We start from the raw sequence: 17,841 nt of genomic DNA on the forward strand, positions 1-17,841 counted from the left end.
GATAAAAAGAAATGAGCTATCAAGCCACAAAAACACATGAAGGAACCTCAAAGGCATATTATGAAGGGAAAGAAGCCAGTCTGAAAAAGCTACATACTCAGTGATCTCAACTATGTGACATTCTGGAAAAAGCTATGGAGACAGTGAGAAAAGATCAGTGGTTGGCAGGGGTTGGAGGGGAGGAAGGGACGCACAGGTGGAGCACAGCGGATTTTTAGGGCAGCGAAACGATCCCGTAAGATGCTATAATGGTGAATACGTTATCATCATCCATTTGTTAAAATCTGTGGAGTGTACTCTACAAAGAATGATCCCTAATGTAAACTATAGACTTCGGTTCATAATTTTGTATCAATATTAACTCATCTATCATAACGGATGTAACACACTAATGCAAGACGTTAGTAATAGGAGAAATTGGAGAGGTTAAGGTGGGTATATGGGAACGCTCTACTTACCACTCAATTTCTCTATAGACCTAAAACTCCTCTAAAAATAAAGCTTATTAATTTAAGCCCAGAAACACTTCACTTTTCCTTTTTCATACCATAATACTCATTTCATTTATTGCGTTAGCCATGACGCTGTTTTGAATGGCCAGTGCACAGGGATGGTGAAAAACAGCTTGATCTTTTAGTCTCCGGTGAGGTCCTCTGCTCTGAACTGCTTGGCTCTCTGGGCCTGCCTGTGGGTGCCCAGCACCCAGCACAGCAGCTGCTGCGAGCAGGGTGCTCAGTGGTAGTTGTGGAGTGAGTGGATCTGAGACTTGCGGGCTGTGGGATTGCAGCTTTCGCTAGGGTTCCAAATGTAAACATGGTTGAAGAGTCAAAATGTCTTTGCAGAAGTGCTTCCTTGGCCAATTAGGAGGAGGCTAATCTTCAGGACTCTTCTTGATTGAATGAACCACAGCCTGCAATCGCCTTGGAGGTATCGGTTCCATTTGATCTCATTGAGAACACTTTTCTTCCCGTAGATCTTTGATTACTGGTTCAGAACCATTTCTTGCGTGTCCTTTTTTGGGAACCCTCAGTATTCTCAAGAGGCATTTCAGTGCTCTATTCTCATGGTCTTTTATGGCTTCATGCATCTCCCCATATATTCTTTCATGTTAAATAGCTGTTTCTGGATCTGCTTTGGTTATTCTGTTCTCTGCACATCAATCGTGTTTTCAGCATAGATACTATTTAGTCTATTATCTAGTAATCTTGCTTTTGTTGAGTAGGTGAGATGTTCCTTTTAATCTTTTGGAAAATAGATTGTAATCACTGTCTAACCTTTTGTATTTCTTGCAAAGGACTCGTTGCTACTCTCTGAACTAATGTTTGAGGTTCTTTGTGCAGTTGAAGTTTTTCTTTGGTTTCAGATAATTTGGCTTCCTGTTGATTCATGCTTCTTGAGTAAAATCTTGTTGATCCTTTTGTTCTTATTTGGAGTAGTTTTATAGTGTATGTAAATATTTGAATGGATTTTGAAAGGAGTGAGTTCTTGGTGGGATTACTTGGCTACCATTAGCTTGAAAGCATCTTTGTACGTGAGAAGCCACTTTGTCGGAGTCAGGGCGGGCACTGAGGAGATAATCAGACCAAGACACGGCGTGCTCTGCAGTGGCACCAAAGATGCGAGCTGGGGCCAGGTCCTGCAGGGCCTTGGGACGAAGTTAGGGGGTGGCACCTCACCCTGACAGCTGTGCCAGATGGGGAGCACTGAGGAATATTACAGGGACATGGTATCATCCTCTTTGGTTTTTAGGAAGATTATCTGGTAAGGTGATTGGTTTTGGTGAAATGAACAGAGAGATAAAATTGGGGCTAGAGTGCAGACATTCAAATACTGAGACCTGTTGAAAAGCTCTAAAGAGTACACATCTTCCTGCAGGGCCACCTCCTTGTGACCCGTGTCTCTTGTGCTGATAGACCCACAGACTGGTAGATTCCTGCCGTGAGAACAGTGTGTATCCATTGGTTACGTGGTGTTAAGATGCAGAAGAAGCAAAGGCATACTTGAACAGGGCACAGGTCATTTGTCAGACACCTGGTTTGTGTCTAGGTTCTGCTACTTCCTAGCTTGATGGGTCTTGTGCAAGTCAGAATCTTTCTGAAAGTTCTCATTTTTAGACTACAGTCTGAGAGGCCTCTGCCTTGGGCCCCTGGCTTTAGAACTAAGGCCCTACTGTGGTCCAGGGGGAGTCTATGACAATGATCAAGGCCCACGTGTTAGTTCATATGAATGGTGCCCCACCCCAGACTTGTGCAGTGCACAGCCTGTACAACTGCACAGCATGGACTGCTAATACTAGGGGCAAGGGGAGGCAGGATTGAGGACACTAAGGGGGTAATATCCAGACTTGGCAGGTGTGAGGATGTGACCAGGAGAATGATATGGCCATCAATATAGCAAGAGGAAAACATGGCAGAGACTTGAGAGGTCAGTTTTAGGTGTGTTAGGACTTTGGCCCTGCTGAAACAGCCACCCACAGCTACCCAGCAGCCCGAACTCACAAGGCATATAGGGGCCGGACACCGCTATGGAAATCATTGGCTTTAGGGTCATAGATGAGGCACAGTGGCTGAACAAGTCCTGTGAAGGGAAGCCTGTAGGCCATAGTGAGAACCAAGCCTATTCTCTTGGGGCATCTGTGTTTAAAGGACATGAGGGCACAAAGGAGCTGTGAGAAGGGCAGAGGGCTTCAGTGTTGTGGGATAATGGAATGTTACTTCCTGGTGGTACATCCTGGGAGTGGAGGGTTTTGAGAGGTCAGTGAAGACAGAATCGTTGGCCTAGAAGACAGCTGTTTCTGGAGAGACGAGGGCACGGTGAGTGAGTAGTGTGGAAGCTGAAGCCAGGAGGTTGTCTACGCCTGCAGAAATGTGGTGGTGATGAGAAGGAGTGAGAAAGGTGGGAAGCTTGAGGGCAGGGCGGGATCAGGCAGAGGGTTCTGAGAGCACATTGCAGGAGAGGCCCCGCAGAAAGGGGATAACTGACAAGGAAGGCCCCAGAGGAGATGCAAAGGGAGCAAGCCAAAAGAAAATGCCAGGGGGCAGAGGGAAGTAGCCCCCAGGATTAGGAATCATTGTGTGCGAAGAAAAAGGACAAAATAGGGGAAGACGTTTGAAGGGTAGTGAAGGGGAATTGGGCAAGTTGGGTGGGCTTCTCGGTAGAGGAGGAGAGCCAGGCATCTGCCAGGGCTCCAGGAGGTGGGAGTGGGGATGGCATTGGGAGGATCTAGATTTTGATGAAGCTTTGATTGTGTCTTCTATGGTGTCCCCTAAGGAGTTCTTGTGTCTCTGACAGGCATGTGCGCTGGGTTATGTGTGTTGAATGTGTTTAGGGTGAGCCACCGCTCCCTGGGGGCACATTTCATTTCTTCAATAGGACCGTGAGAGTCTATTATTTTCAGAGTACAACAGGAGACATACAATGACTAACTGCTTTCCTAGGTTAAAAAGCCTATAAGAGCATCAGCAGGAGAGCTTGGGATAAGGTTGTTGCGCAAGTCTGCATAGCTACGTAGGGTAAAATTGAGATTCAACTTTGCAGGGGAGGGTCTAGCAAAGTGGTAGAGCACATGCTTAGCATGCACAAGGTCCTGCGTTCAATCCCCAGTACCTCCTCTAAAAGTAAACCAAATTACCTCCTCCCCCCAAAATAAAACAATACGATAAGTAAAATATTTTTTAAAAAAGATTCAACATTAGCAAGGAGGATGGGTTAAACAGTCCATTTAAGGTGGTTAAGCTTTAAGTACTGTGTATAGAATTTAAAACAGAAGATGAATTGCATAAAGGCTAGAGCGGGGAAAGCTGACTTGGCAGGAGTTCACATGAGAGGTCACTATGCAGTCCATGACTAAGTTTTGGGCTTTTTAGTGACTTAAAGGTTTGTATATGCCAAGAGTAATAATGACTGCTTCTATTACCTGCCATGTCTCCAATGCCTCATACTTTTATTTCTGTAGTATTATTTTTGATCCTCGTATCAATCTTATGTGGTGCTATTAGCCTGTTTTATAGACAACAAAAATGACATCACAATTGAAGTGAGGGAGCCATATTCTTTCCACCGAGCCACACAGCCCTCAGCATGACTCAGTTGCTCTAAAAAGCTAATACATTTTGGTGTGTGTTTATACAAATGGCGTGTACAGATCGTGGGAGTCCTTGGTGTCTCTGTGCTTGGTTTAGGTCAGCCGGATCTCACTTGGAACAGTGTTCGTTTTTAGAGATTCCACTATAAAGAAGGAGATTCTAGGTATGAACAGAGGTATGGTGGGGGTAAGACAGGGTCTGGAGCTATGTCACAAGAAGGTTCAGGGAACTGTCATGTGACTCAGAGGGATTTGAGATGCTTTGAGATGCTTCTCAGAGTAGAAAGAAATTCAATGGAAATTAGATGGAGGCAGATTTAGATTAGTTCAGTGTATACCTGCAACAAGTTGGGATCTTAGAGTTCAATAATATTATGTGTATGATTAAAGGCTTCTAAATCCAGACAATGAAATAGCAGGCCACTCTTTAAAAAGATGCACAGTTGACCCTCGAACAACAAGTGTGGGTCCACTTACAGAGTTTTTTCAGTAGTAAATACCACAGTACTGCAGGATCCAAGTTGGTTGAATTGGTGGACGCGGAACCTTGGAGATGGAGGAAAAGCAGATACAGAGAATGGATTATTAAACACTTGGATCTTTGTGCAGAGGGCTGATGTCCCTAACCTCCACGTTGTTCAAGGGTCAACTATAGCTCTGTATTACTGATAGCTGAAGATATGTTAAGTGAAAAAAGATTATAACACACTTTTATTGTATTATTCCATTAATTTAATTTTTTAGGTTTTTTTAGTTTAGTTTTATTTAGCTTATTTAGTTATTTATTTAGTTTTATTGTATTATTCCACACAATATGGTTATATTTAAATGCTTAGAAAATGTTTGTGACCAGTATGTGGTTCTCTTGTGGTGGGATTTCAAATAATTTTTTTTTAACACTGTCTTCTAATTTTTCTGTATTTAACGCGGCATTTGTGTAAGAAGAGATGAGAGCATGTTTACAGTTACCCAGCAGTGAGCCTCCCAGGCCTCCCCTCGGGCCCCAGAAATGTGGCCGCAGGACAGGGGCTGGGAGAGGGCTCGCTGGGCCTCTTCCGACCGGAAGATGTCACGTGGGAAGCGGCAGGTTACGAGACCCAGTGTGACTGCCCTTCAGTAAACACGGGCGCGCACACGTGAGGGCCCCCCGTAGCCGCGTGCGCCCGGGCACTTCCAGAGGGTTCCCTCGCAAGTGAAACAAAGCTGAGATGAAAACCGCCACGCCTGGCATCCGGCGCCCCGCTGGGATCACGGGGTCTTCACTCGGCTGTCCTCAGAGAGGCGCCCTGCTGCCTAGTGGCCCAGTCATGGCGTGTTGGCGTCCACGGGAGAGAATGCTGGTCTTTGTGGACGGCGGGGGTGGTTCTGCATCCGTTTCAGACAGATGCTTCCAGCAGGAGGGACGGGTTTTCCTATTTACCCTTCTCTTTTTCCTTTCCTCAATTTCTAGTTCCCTTTCCAAGACTGGCCACCACCAGAACTGGCAAGCTGGATCAGATGAGGTAGCCTGGGGCACGGGCCTTAGGGACAGCGTCCTCCGGGGCCCCCGTTTGTCCCTCCCCACTGGATGCGGCGTTCTGGCCATCAGAACGGAGTGGGGCTCAGCAATCCTTCGGCAAGTGTAACATCAGAGGTGAACAATTTTAATGGGGGTGAGGGAGTCTCCAAATTGAAAAGGGGGAAAAAAGATAAAAGGGGGGGAATAAATCAAAGGAGAAACACAGGTGAGTGAAAGGCCACCTTCCCCTTTAGAGCCAGCTTTTCTAACAGCGGGCAGCCTCTGAACATTGCTTTCTGCGGGAGATGGAAGGGGCAAGGACAGGCTCTATCACTGCTGTTAGTGAAGCTTTGTGCGCCTACGGTCTACAGGGGGAGGGTGGGATCATAGGGAACCCTAAACACCACAGTCTGGGACTGGTTCAAGCGGTGGGGGAGGGGAAAGAAGCCACACTGGATTTGAGTGCAAAAAATAAATATAAAATTTATTAAAACACCCACAATATTTTAAAGATACCAGGAGTAATACAGTTCACAAACCCAGTTGTTTGTGTAAATTATAATAAAATACAAATCAAAAAAGGATACATACTTGCAATTCCTAGGCACCCTAAATTAAATCTGCTGAAACACTGGGGGAGCAGGGAGGGTAAGGAGGGTAGCTCGGGAGGCAAACCAATAAAGTGGGAGGAAAAATATTAACAAAAAAGTAAAAATTATACAAAATAAAATTATCAGCATAAATTTACTGTACTAAGAATATCTACAGTTTAATAATACATATCCTATTGCCTTGAGACATTGCAAAAATCTACCATTCATCCATCAACCCCAGATAAACTTCATTTCAAGTAGCCACAGTTACAAAGTCAAGACGGAATATTCAAGTATGGTTGTTAAGTTCACCTCCATTGGAAGCCAAGTAACCAAACAGGAATTCAAAGAGAGAAGAAATAAAACACATCAAAAAGCTACAGGGGTTCTAGATTAAGTCTAATGCATTAATATGCCACAATATGACCTGCCCTTGTTTCTTTTTTTCAATTAGAATATGTGAAAAAGAAACTACACCACTCCTGTTTTTTCTCCTCCTTTTTCCCCTCAAAAGAAAAAAACAAGTACTGGAACCAAGAAAATTTGGACGTTCAAATGAGCCAAATAGTATTTAAACTCTCATGTGAATGAATGATGATGAGTTATCCCTGAATGACAGGTAGTCAAAATGAGAAACGAGAGCAAACAATACCACTACAAAAAGCATCCCTGATATCAGAATAGAAGCAAACGAGGAAGTAGGCCAAATCACTCACTGATTCTCAGGCAAAAAAGCAACTTTAGACCTTGCATTTCTGTGCTGCAGTCTCTGCTCAGGGAAGAAGCCTATGGCTCCGCTCTTGAGGGCAGCTCTGCGGGAGGAAGGGCTGGGAGCGCCGAGACGCCGACATGTGGGAAACACTCCCTACGCACGCACGGTGGGAGACCGGATAGCCTATGCTGGGGGTACGCACCTCCAAAAACAATGTTCATTTTGGTCCAGGGTATGTTGAAGCTGGCCATGCACTACAGCAGAGGCAGCTGGTTAATAAAACTAGGTTTTGAGGGAGTCATTTCAAATGACAGCAACAAAGACTGAAAAAGCTCAATGAGATGGGCATAGGAAATTCACATTTTATTCGACAAGCGAAACTTAAAAAGAAAACGAAATAAAGTCAACCACAGTCCTTCCTTTAGGTGTCTTGCCGTTTTAACTGAAGGATGAAAAATAAAATGAGCCCAGATTCTTCAAGGGCAAGTACGTCAGCAAATGGACAACCTGAAGGTATCAGACCCTCGTGGAATCTACTTTACCAAAGTTGTCACAATGTCCTGTTTTTGAGGTATTTAAAAAAAAGTACTGTGACAGTGGATGACACACAAAATGGAGCTTCCTGTTGAGTTTTTAAAACATCAACTTTTGTGGATCCAAGAAGAAATTTAGAGTAGCACCAACTAAAAACAGCCTCGGTGGCACAGAGTTGAGCAAAGAAAGCCCCTTCCTTTAGTCTGAACGTGAGGGGTCACCAACGGGAGGCAGAAGCAGTGCTGGGGCAAAGGCTGCGAGGCGCACCATGGTCCTGGCCAGTGTCAGGTGAGGAAGGAGGTCCATCTGGTCCACGTGGCATGCAGAGCACCTTTGGAACCCTCAGAGACAGCTACTTGGCACCCTGGATTCAGGAGGAACACGCGTGTTGGCTATGAGACTGCCTGCCACGTTAGAAGAGACTGGAGTACCCTACTCTCCTTCCTTAAAAAAAAAAAAAAGCCCTTCGCCCTTCTTTTCTCATGAGGCCCGAGAGGACAGATGTGACCCCAGAGCGCTGCCACCTCCAAGCCAGGCAGGCCCACTCCTGTCACAGTAAGGAGGCCGGCTGTCTTTGAGACTTGCCTTTCTGTTTGGCCAGCAAGGGAAGAACAATAAAACAGAACTGCTCAGAGCAGGCTCAAGCACGGTAAACAGAGGTCTAAGGAGACAGCACCAAAGGGGGGGGGGGGAGGAAGCCGAGAGAGACTGGAGCCCACCTTGTTTTTGGTTGGTTGTGGTTTCAGAACCTTGATAGCACCTCAGCAGGACAGGATCAGGGACAGTCACTTTAAAACACCGTAGCACCATTTTATTTAGACTATTTCAATTCATAAAAATGCTTCCTAGTCCCTAAAGCACACTTCAGTAACAAAAGGAGAGCGACTGGTTGAGGCACGTCGGGCTGTCATCTTCCCTTTCCCCAGCACTGCCTTGCTGTGAGATCTGGTGGCGGTCACCCTCCCGGAGCCTGGCTGGGTTCTCTCAGGGCAATCAGGTCACCATCTGCTCCTTGCCACTGGTCCTCGCACACCCACTGCTGTTCGGTACGAAGCAACTAAGATCTGCTACTTCCTTCCTGGCTTTAGCACTTTAAGAATCCCTTGCTCTGCAAGCAACTGTTTCCAAAAGAGGCTGGTGGAAGGGCCGGGAGGAAGGGGGTATTTTCCCCTCCCGTGCACGCCTGTCATCTCAGTGAGGAGGCAAAGCGGCACCCACCAGGCCAGCGTGTGGGAGACCTAGGCCCTGCCAAAAAACACACCAAACAGCAACAACAACACCTCAAAATCCACGGGACACCTTTAGTCGAGATTTCTGATGGCTGGATAACGGTTTCTTGAGCTAGCACCAGTTATTTTGTGAGAACCTGCTGCAAGGCGATTTTTACTTTAAAAACCTCTTAGCACAGAACTCTGCAAGCACTTTTCTTACACGCAAAAGGCAGGGAAAACAAAACGAAACAGAAGAACCGAATGTCTGCACTGCATGCGGATGGCGTCTGCGGACAGGGCACACTGGGGAGATGACTGTAAGACTCCATCATTTCCGTTGCTATAATATTCTTCTTAAAACTTGGTCATGCTGTTAGGTTCTTTAGTTGCAATGGCTTTATTTTTCTTCTCATGATAAAAATGTCTGTTAATCATCTTTAGGACTTAAAAAATGATAGTGCCAGTAAAAAATAAAAATTTGATTTTTCTCTTTTAAGAAACCTTCAGCAGCAAAGGCAGGGGAATAAAGAGCTGTGCATAGTTACTTTTTAAACATACGTCTAAAGCATGCTAATTTTAATAACTGAGATCTGAGGTAGGTTATACGTGTAGTGTGTGAAAGTCAGCATGGGGTCTAGCATGGGAACAGCACCACCTAATTTCTGAAACAGCGCTCGGAAGGGAACGGGGACGTCCAATGGAGACTGCCTCTTGACTCACTTCTCAGCAGCCCGTTTGCTAATCTAGAAATTTATGAACCGAAGGCTGTCTGGGCTGAGGGGACAGACATCACATGCTTTTAGCTTGCATCGGTTTCTCCTTTCATCTAATGGCTTTGCTACCAAAGGGTGAGGAGGGGAAGAGTCTATTGAACACACAGCAGGGAGAGTCACACGCCAAGTATCAGAATCACCTGGGTTACACTCGGGACCTTCCAAACCAACAGCCAACCTGGGGCTTTCCCGGGTCACACAGACGGTCACATTCTCTAAATGTTTTGCAAAATATTGTATTTCTTGCTTAAGATAATTCAAAATGAAGTTTTCAAGGCACCCCCGCATCTACCTAAGCACGGAGTCAAATGAGACCTGCATAAAAGTACTGATGTGATAAACAAAATAGCATTTAAAGGACCCAACTTTTCCTCAAAACTAGAAAATCAGCATGCTTATTAAAGACTCTGCTTCCTTTAGCTTGTCAAACTGAAGGTCAGAGGTTTTCCTATAAATCTGAGTTCTGAATAATTCGAAATCCTGATAAGCTCTTGGGTATTTATTTTAAAAGCAATAATATTTCATTTTTGTCCTGTAAAATAAATGCAACTTTACAGAATATGGTAAAAGTGAAGGATAGACAAAGCACATTAAATATTCAGCTACTATTTACAATTTCTCCCACAATTACATGTTAAAACATACTTTTTTTTTTTCAAGTTGCTGTTTAAATCTAGGCAAAAGTGCTTTAAAAAAAATTTTTTTTTCACTATTTACAGTTAAAACCAGACCACATAAATGCTCAGGACGTCTCACAGCGACTCTCCGCAGTGCTTCTGGAACAGGGACAGTGAACACCCAGCGGGGCGGTTCTCAGCTCTTACACAAGGCACCTGGAAGCTCAGGAACTTGCCTTTAGCATCGTCATCTGATTGTTAAGCTCATTTTATGAAGACCCACATCTGAACAAAACTGCTCAATAAGTATCTGCTGTTTCTCTCAGGGCTTGGCTGTCACTCGCTGTGTGGCCACATTCCCCTCTGTGTCCTTACGAAGCCTCCCGTTCACCACACGCATCCGCATGGGTATAATTTCTCGGTATAATTTCTGCTAATAATACCACAGGAAAAACAACACTCCATGAAGTTTTGATGCGCTGTCGACGAATGTTGCCTCCACCCGTCAGGCCCAACCTCTCTTGACAATGTCGAAAAAATTAAGCACCACATTCTCATTTCAAAGAACTGAACGAATGCACCAGAATTTTAGAGTGGGCGTGATAAGGTGGGTGGAGAGGGGAGGAAGGGAAGGAGGAAACGACCAAATAGAGAAATGGCACCAATCAGGGAGGAAAATCATAGCTACCTGCTGAAAAATGTTTGACTCTTGCACTTTAAAATTGTTAAGTGTAGGCCCACGCCCCAGATGACAGCATGGAGGGCGTGGGCTCGGGGGTGAGGCATGCACCATCGTCCAATGTGAAATCCAGGGGTCAGGAGATGCATTAGCTGCTGTCACAATGGCGCGCGGGGCTCCCGGCGGGCGGCCTGCCCACAACAGGGGTCCCCGCACAGCACTGCAGCACCAGGCTCCGCGCAGCGCTGCACACAGCACCGCCAGCTTTTCACAGCTTGGGTTCGACTTCTTGTTTTTAGATACAGTAGCCCTTTTCGGGATCAGCATAGATTCTGGGGCTTTTTTTTTTTTAAACCTGCCACTAAGACAAATTCCTCCAGCCAGCATTCATTGGCTGGTCAGCTCGGTGGGAAAGGCTCCGGAGAACCTCTCGATTCCAGCTCCGTCCCAAGGTGCTGCCAAGGGGACTGTGATAACACGTGACTGGATAGACAAGGGACAGAGAGGATTCAGTGTGGAGACTAGCAAGCTTGAAGCTGTCTACTTCCAACCTGGTTTCTGGGGAAATCTATGCCGGCATCTCAGGTGCCTGGCCTGGGGTGCACCTGCCCCCTCCATCCCCGACTCCGAGCCGGTGACTGGAAAAGGGACCCCAGATGTTTTTCTACAGATTCTCCCATCCTACTGGAGAGGACAGAAGCTGTCCTGAGGGTGCCCTCCCCTGAAGGGAAGGCATGTCTGTCAGGAGGGATGCAGTGGGTGGCTACAACCTGCACTTGGCTCATGAGGGGCAGATGGCTGAGACGAACCTCGTCAGCTCCCAAGAGGGCCAGGCACACCGGCCCAGCACACCTGGGCAGGGTGAGTGCTTCTGGCCTTTCCTGCCGATCCTTTACCATTACAATTGTCACTTTAAAAAAATCCAATAAATACACATTTTAAATGGAATTTAAAACTACTCCTTTGTGAAAGGACACTATAAACTTTCTTTCCATTATTGTGATATACAAGGATAGAGTTTTAAAAACAAGAGAAAATAAAGGCCCCCCCAAACAAGGGGGAAAAAAACCAACGTGGAGATATAAATATTAAGATCACGAAAAAATCACCCGACAGCCGTAGTTTCTTCTTCAAAGTGCTGGGGAAGGGGGGGGCGGGTCAGTTCTGAGGTTTGGACCATAAATACATATATATGCGTATCTATATATGTATATATAGATAAAAAGACTTCTGCACCCCCAACCCGCCCCCAGGTGTGAGGGCAAAAGCACCACAGAGGCAGCTCGGGCCGGGCCCGACGCTGAGGTACACTGGCTCCCCGGCACCCTGGCGCCTAGATCCAGCGGCTGTAGGGGCCGGTGACCTTCGTGTAGGCATAGGAGGACACGGTGACGGCTGAGTCCGTGGGCACAGCCAGCGCCTGCCGCGTGGGGACGGTCCCCCTCTTCTCCTTCTGCTGGGGCTCGCCGACCAGCACGCCCCCCCACTTGCGCTTCTTCCCGTAGAGCTTGGCCTCCTGCTGGCCCAGGCCCAGCCGGGCAGCCTCCTCCTGCCGCGCCCGCGCCCTCTCGGCCAGCTGCTTCATCTTGGCCTCCCAGAGGGCCAGCCCGTGGTTGGGCTGGTTGAGGTTCTTGTGCTGGTAGAAGACCAGCGAGATGCGGGTGGGGTGGCAGCGGTTGGGCTTCTTGAGGGGCGTGGTGGCGTGCAGCTCCCGCCGGGCACACTCGATGAGGATGGAGCCGTGGGCGGGGGCCACGGCCACGCCGCCGATGTTCTCGTCCAGGAAGTTGTGCTCGCTGTCCGACCACAGCTCCTCCTCCTCCTGCTCGGCACCCCCGCCGCCCTTCTCCTCCTTCACCGCCCCCTTGTTGGGGGGCCCCTCGGCCTCCCCTTCCTCCAGGCTGAAGGGATCCCACAGCTTCTCCTCGGACTTCAGGGCCCCAAACAGCTTCTCGCTGGAGCCCAGGGGCATGCCGAAGGACTGCCAGGCTTTGTCCAGCTGGCTCGCCCCCGGGGTTGGAATCCTCCCCTCCTCCCCTTTCAGGGGGCTCCACAATTTGTCTTGGAAGCCAGGACCACCTTTCAGGGCAGAGTTGAACTCCCCTGCCCCTAGCCCCCACGGCTTCTCAGTCAGGCCAGGCCCAGCCAAGGCCGAGGTGTTGTTCCCAAACTTGCAGGGGCTCCACGGTTTGCCTCGCAGCCGTCCTCCAGGCTGGGGGGCTGGCTGCTGTCCCTCGCCAGGGAGCAACGCCCACTGATGCTGGCCATCCGGGAAGTGGGAAGGGGGCAGGCAGCCAGCCCCGAAAGAACCGAGCTTATCTGGGACAATGGCAGGGCTCTCCGCAGAAGGGAACATGCCCCAGCTGCCACCCATACTGTTAGTCCTCTTGGGGGATATGCTTGGGCCTCCTGAGTACTGTCCCCATAGGTGGCTGGGTCCCCCATTCTGAGACGCCTCGGGCAAAGGCGTTTTGCCCATCTTACCAGGCTCCCTGGGTACAGATTCGGTCTGGACCAGTGGATCTATCGGCTCTTGCTTGATGGATCTGTTGTAGCAACTGGAGCTCTGTGCAAAGGGAGAGGGGTCCCTGGACACTGGGTGGATCTGGGGAGCCTTGGGAAGCAGGTACTCCTTGGGGCCTGGGTAAGCAGGCTGCTGGTGGTGAGGAGTGGGGTGGTGCGCGTCTGTGGGAACAGCCTGGCCGGGCAGCTCGGCAAACTCAGCACCACCGTAGGCCGGGCTCAGGCTGCTGTGCAGAGCGTGGAGGTCTGGCTTCTTCTCAAAACTGCCACTGCTGCCACTGTGCCCCCAGGCGCCAGAACCCAGGAACTGAGAGGGGAAGACGGGGTTGCTGGAGGGAAAGCCGTAGTAGCTGAAGGAGGGAAGAGCGTACTTGGAGTGGAAGCCGTTGACGGAGGCCAGGCCGGGCTGTGCATAGTAGGAGTGGTAGGAGTACACGCTGCTCACGCTGTAGGGGTCGGAGGGCCGGCAGTTGCCCAGCACCGAGTAGCTCTCCACCACCGCGTTGCTGCCGTACTTGAAGGAGCTGAAGTGGTTCTGCGGCTCTATCTTGAGGGAGGGCTTCAGGCTTGGCTGGGACAATCCGCCCTTTAGAGACAGGCCTGAGGAAGACAGGAGGCAAGACAGAGAAGGAGAACGGAGAACCACAGCCAAGGCCCTGGAGGAGGGGCGGGGAGGGAAGCCCTCTCCTCCCCCGAGGGGCTTCCACTGCGGGGCAGGCCGGACAGGCCGGGCTGGACCCACTCCCGCGCCACTCGGCACGGGCCCCGGCCCACCCAAGCCCTGCGAGTGTCGCTCCTCCTCTGACCCTGGCCAGCTCCACGCGGCCTCACCGCAGCCCCCCGGGCTGCCCACTGCAGACTCCCCGCAACCCTCAGGGGACATCCAGCTCCCTGTCAGGTCTGGTGTCCCGGCCCTTCTGTGGATGTCATGCTGACTGACAAAATTAAGGTAATGGGATGGTCCAGGTGGCTGGGAGAGACCCCAGTACTTTCCTGTCTGGAATTCCGTCTCAAGGCAGGAAGAAGGGCAGTGAGGGAACCATCGAGGGTGTCCCCTCTCCACAGCGTGGGCACCACCCCCGCCGGGCAGCCTCTCCCCACACACCTGGGTCAGTGGAGATGCCGGCCAGCTCCAGGGCCTCCTGCTTGATCTTCTCAGGGGTGCTCAGCTTCTCCTTCTGAATCTTCTTCTTCTCAGCCGCTGCCCTCCTGGCTTCCAGCTGCCGCTGGCGGCACGACTTGGCGGGCTCAGGCAGACGACGGACCTCGCGGGGGAAGGCGGTGAGCACCTGGATGGCCCCGCTGCCCACCTTGGCATTCTGGTTCTCCTCACTGCCAAACTCGTCCGTGTTGGCCATCTTGTACAGCGGGAGCACGTGCAGCTGCTCGTCCTCGGGAATCCTGCCCACGCAGCGATTGTCTTCCTTGGTCAGGGTGCAGACCTGCCCCAAGCAGAGAGGGAGGGAGGGCGCGCGGGGTTGGGGGAGCCCGGCGCTGGGAGGGAGTGGCTGAGCATCCTGCATCGGAGACCGCCCCCTTCCCCACACGGTCGCAACCCCAGCGAGCCACCATCACTTTCCAGAGTGTCTGAAGAGCACGTGTGTCTGGGAGCAGGCAGTGACAGTATCACCCACATTCAGAGTCTGCTCTACTGCTTTCACAGCACTTTGTTTCATGTGAACCTAATAAGGCGGAGAGGGGATGAGATGGCTGGCCCAGGGTCAAGTGGCTGGAAAGGGGCCAGGTCAGGACTGGGAGATGTGCTCTGCCCCCACGGCCATCACTGCCACTACACGTCATCTCCTAGTCCCCGACCTCACACCATTATCCTCCTTGCCCTCCACATTCGACCTCCTTTCGCTCTTAAAATTGAAAACTATATGTGCTGGTTGCAGAAAATGTAGGCCAGCACAAAGGGCATAAAAATTACCTCCATTATCGCACCAACCTGAAATAACCACTGTAAGCACGTGGTCATACACGTGTATCCACACAGACACGCTCACCTCTTGGTAACTAAATAGGATCATATATATTATGCATACAGTTTTAGAATAACTTTGATTTTTCTTAACACAGTTTTCACAGTTTTTCTTAACATGTTTTCATACACATTAAATATTCTTCCCCAATATGGTTTAAGAACTACACAGTAATATTCTATTATGTCAACGTGTTGACTTATTTAACGAATTCCTCATTACCATTTAAACCTGTTTCCAGTTTTCCCCTATCATAAATAATACTTTCATCCTTTTAGCTGAATTTTCTAAGGTACTTAATTCCTCAGAATAAATGCTGTGAGGCAGAATTGTCACTTGTCGCCAAACTGCCCTCCAAAATGATTATCATCAGTGTCTCACTCACATGGGCAGTATGAGCTTAATTTTCTTATACTTTTGCTGATACTCTTGCCATTAATTTCTTTAAAACTTTTTGCTCATTATCAAAACGTATCTCGTTGTTGGTATGTGTTTCTCTGATTACTAATAAGGTTTGATTTTTTTTTCTCAAGTTAATTTTTTACTCTTGTATTGACTTTGTTTTATTTTCTGTATTCTTTTTTTTTTATAATCACTAAAGTTTACTGAATGCTAACTATGAGCCAGACATGGTAATGACTCTTTTATTCCTAACGGCAATCCAGTGGGGCACCATTATGACCACCCCCACATTCCCTACAAGGGCCGCCCTCTCCAAGCAACGGCCACTATAAAGCTGCCCAATGGCCACTCCTGAGAATTACCCTGTGTCCTGAGATTATGTCCTTCCTAAATACTGGGTGTCAAACCGAGCTCTCGTTTTGTTTTTTTGTTTTGTTTTGTTTTCTATTTTTATTGAAGTGTAGTCAGTTTACAATGTTGTGTCAATTTCTGGTGTACAGCACAGTGCCTCAGTCATACGGGAACATACATATATTCATTTTCATATTCTTTTTCACTGTAAGTTACTACAAGGCATTGAATACAGCCCCCTGGGCTGCACAGTATGAACCTGCTGCTTAGTCTCTGTACTCTTGATGTTCTGGCATTTGATCCTGGAGGAACTGTCCCTCCTCTAAGGCCAAGCTAATTCCTAAAGATGGCAAGGGACCCCCTGCCACTGCACCTCTGACACGCAAGCCAACCAACCCAGGGCTCCCGCCCCTAAGCGTCTCCTTTATCAAACCCTCACATCCCAGGCAAATGTTCTCCCTGCCCTAAATCACCCCGGGGCCAGGTAGAGACAACCAGGGACCACTCCCACAGCCCAGAGCCTGCAGGAACTCCTCAGACTCTCCAGACCTAAACCGCTCAGCTTCATCTCCCTGCCTTGCCCACTCCTTTCCCAGAAACCCCAGTAAAGCTCTGGGCCACCCTCTCCCCTCTCTGCCTCCTGACCAAACCTACTGCTGCCCAGTGAGCTGCCAAATGGGCACTGCAAGCCTGGAAGGGTCCTCACCCTGGGGCCGCTGCACACAGCTGTGCGGAGGGTGCCCTCCCTGTGGTTTACAGAGGGGAGTCAGAAAGCACTGATTGTCCATCCACGGGGGGCTGGTCAGTAAATGGTGGCAGAGCTGTACTCACAGCCTTAGAGCATGCGGAAACAAACCTACACCCACTGACACGGAAAGCTGTCCACCACGTATTCCTGAGTTACGGAGAGCAAGAAGCAGCACATACACACGACGTGAACCCTCTGTGTATACAGCTGTGTCCACACTCGTACATTCAGGGGTCTGGATGGATGGTCAGCACAATGCTAACACACGTTATCTATGAGATTTCACACAATTTTTTGCTTTATTTATACTTCTTCATATTAAAAATTTTTTTACAATATGAATAATTGTTTAACTAGAAAAAATATTCATTTTGGAAAAAAAAAGATTTTTTTCACTCTAAACTCTAGAAGCTCTGGGATCCGAATAACTCACTGTGTTCCTATCTCCCACTGCCCCCTTCCTCCTTCCTGCCCTCTCCCAATTCTGGAGGGCCCCCCCTTTCTCTACATCTCAGCCAGAAGCCCTCACCACACAGTGGGGACAGAAGCTGGCCCCACTTTGCTTCTCACTCTTGGACATGGGAAAGGAAGACAAGGTGGAGAAATGACGTTCTAGGGTTGGGTCATCCACCCCATGGGGACACGAGCTGCACCCAGACTCCGGGAGCCCCTCTCAGATGGACATGCCAGTGCCCTGACCTCGTCCACAGCCCCTGGGAGCCCTGTCTCCTAGGACCTAGTTAAAATGCAGAGAAGAGAGCCACATCGCCCCCCGAGGGTGCCCCACCCAAGCGCAAACCTCCCCTCTTCTCCATCTGCACCCTCCACTCCACTCCGTCTGCAAGCACTCCTCTGAGGCATTTCAAAACAGAATTTTTGATTTTTCACCCCAAAACTGGTCTTCTCCTGTGGTTCTACATCTCAGTAAATAACACCAACACCTGCCCAGTTGCTCATGCAACTCACACATCCTATGTCCAGCCCATCAGTAAATACTCTCAGCTTTACCTTCAAAAACATCCAAAATCTGTCCAATTACTCCCCACCCCACCCTGACTCCTGTCAAAGCCCTGCCACCTCTCGTGAGGATTACTGTCCCAGCCTCCTAGCTGGCCTCCTTCCTCTGATCCTCCC

General features: G+C 49.0%; 1 protein-coding gene across 8 annotated transcripts in view; it reads right to left on the minus strand.

Moving 5' to 3' along the window:
- Window positions 1–6,045: 6,045 nt before the first annotated feature.
- TET3 (tet methylcytosine dioxygenase 3) overlaps window positions 6,046–17,841 on the minus strand; it is a 100,744-nt gene continuing 88,948 nt past the window's right edge. For all 8 annotated transcript variants that reach the window (XM_074341351.1, XM_074341352.1, XM_074341354.1 and 5 more), the window contains 2 exons: window positions 14,330–14,666; window positions 6,046–13,824 (listed from right to left, as the gene is read on the minus strand). In XM_074341351.1, coding sequence (XP_074197452.1) covers window positions 12,035–13,824; window positions 14,330–14,666 — 2,127 coding nt within the window. In that variant the 3' untranslated portion in view covers window positions 6,046–12,034. The remainder of the gene's footprint in view (window positions 13,825–14,329; window positions 14,667–17,841) is intronic.

The sequence above is a fragment of the Camelus bactrianus genome, chromosome 15 (assembly GCF_048773025.1).
Source record: "Camelus bactrianus isolate YW-2024 breed Bactrian camel chromosome 15, ASM4877302v1, whole genome shotgun sequence".
Taxonomy (NCBI): domain Eukaryota; kingdom Metazoa; phylum Chordata; class Mammalia; order Artiodactyla; family Camelidae; genus Camelus; species Camelus bactrianus.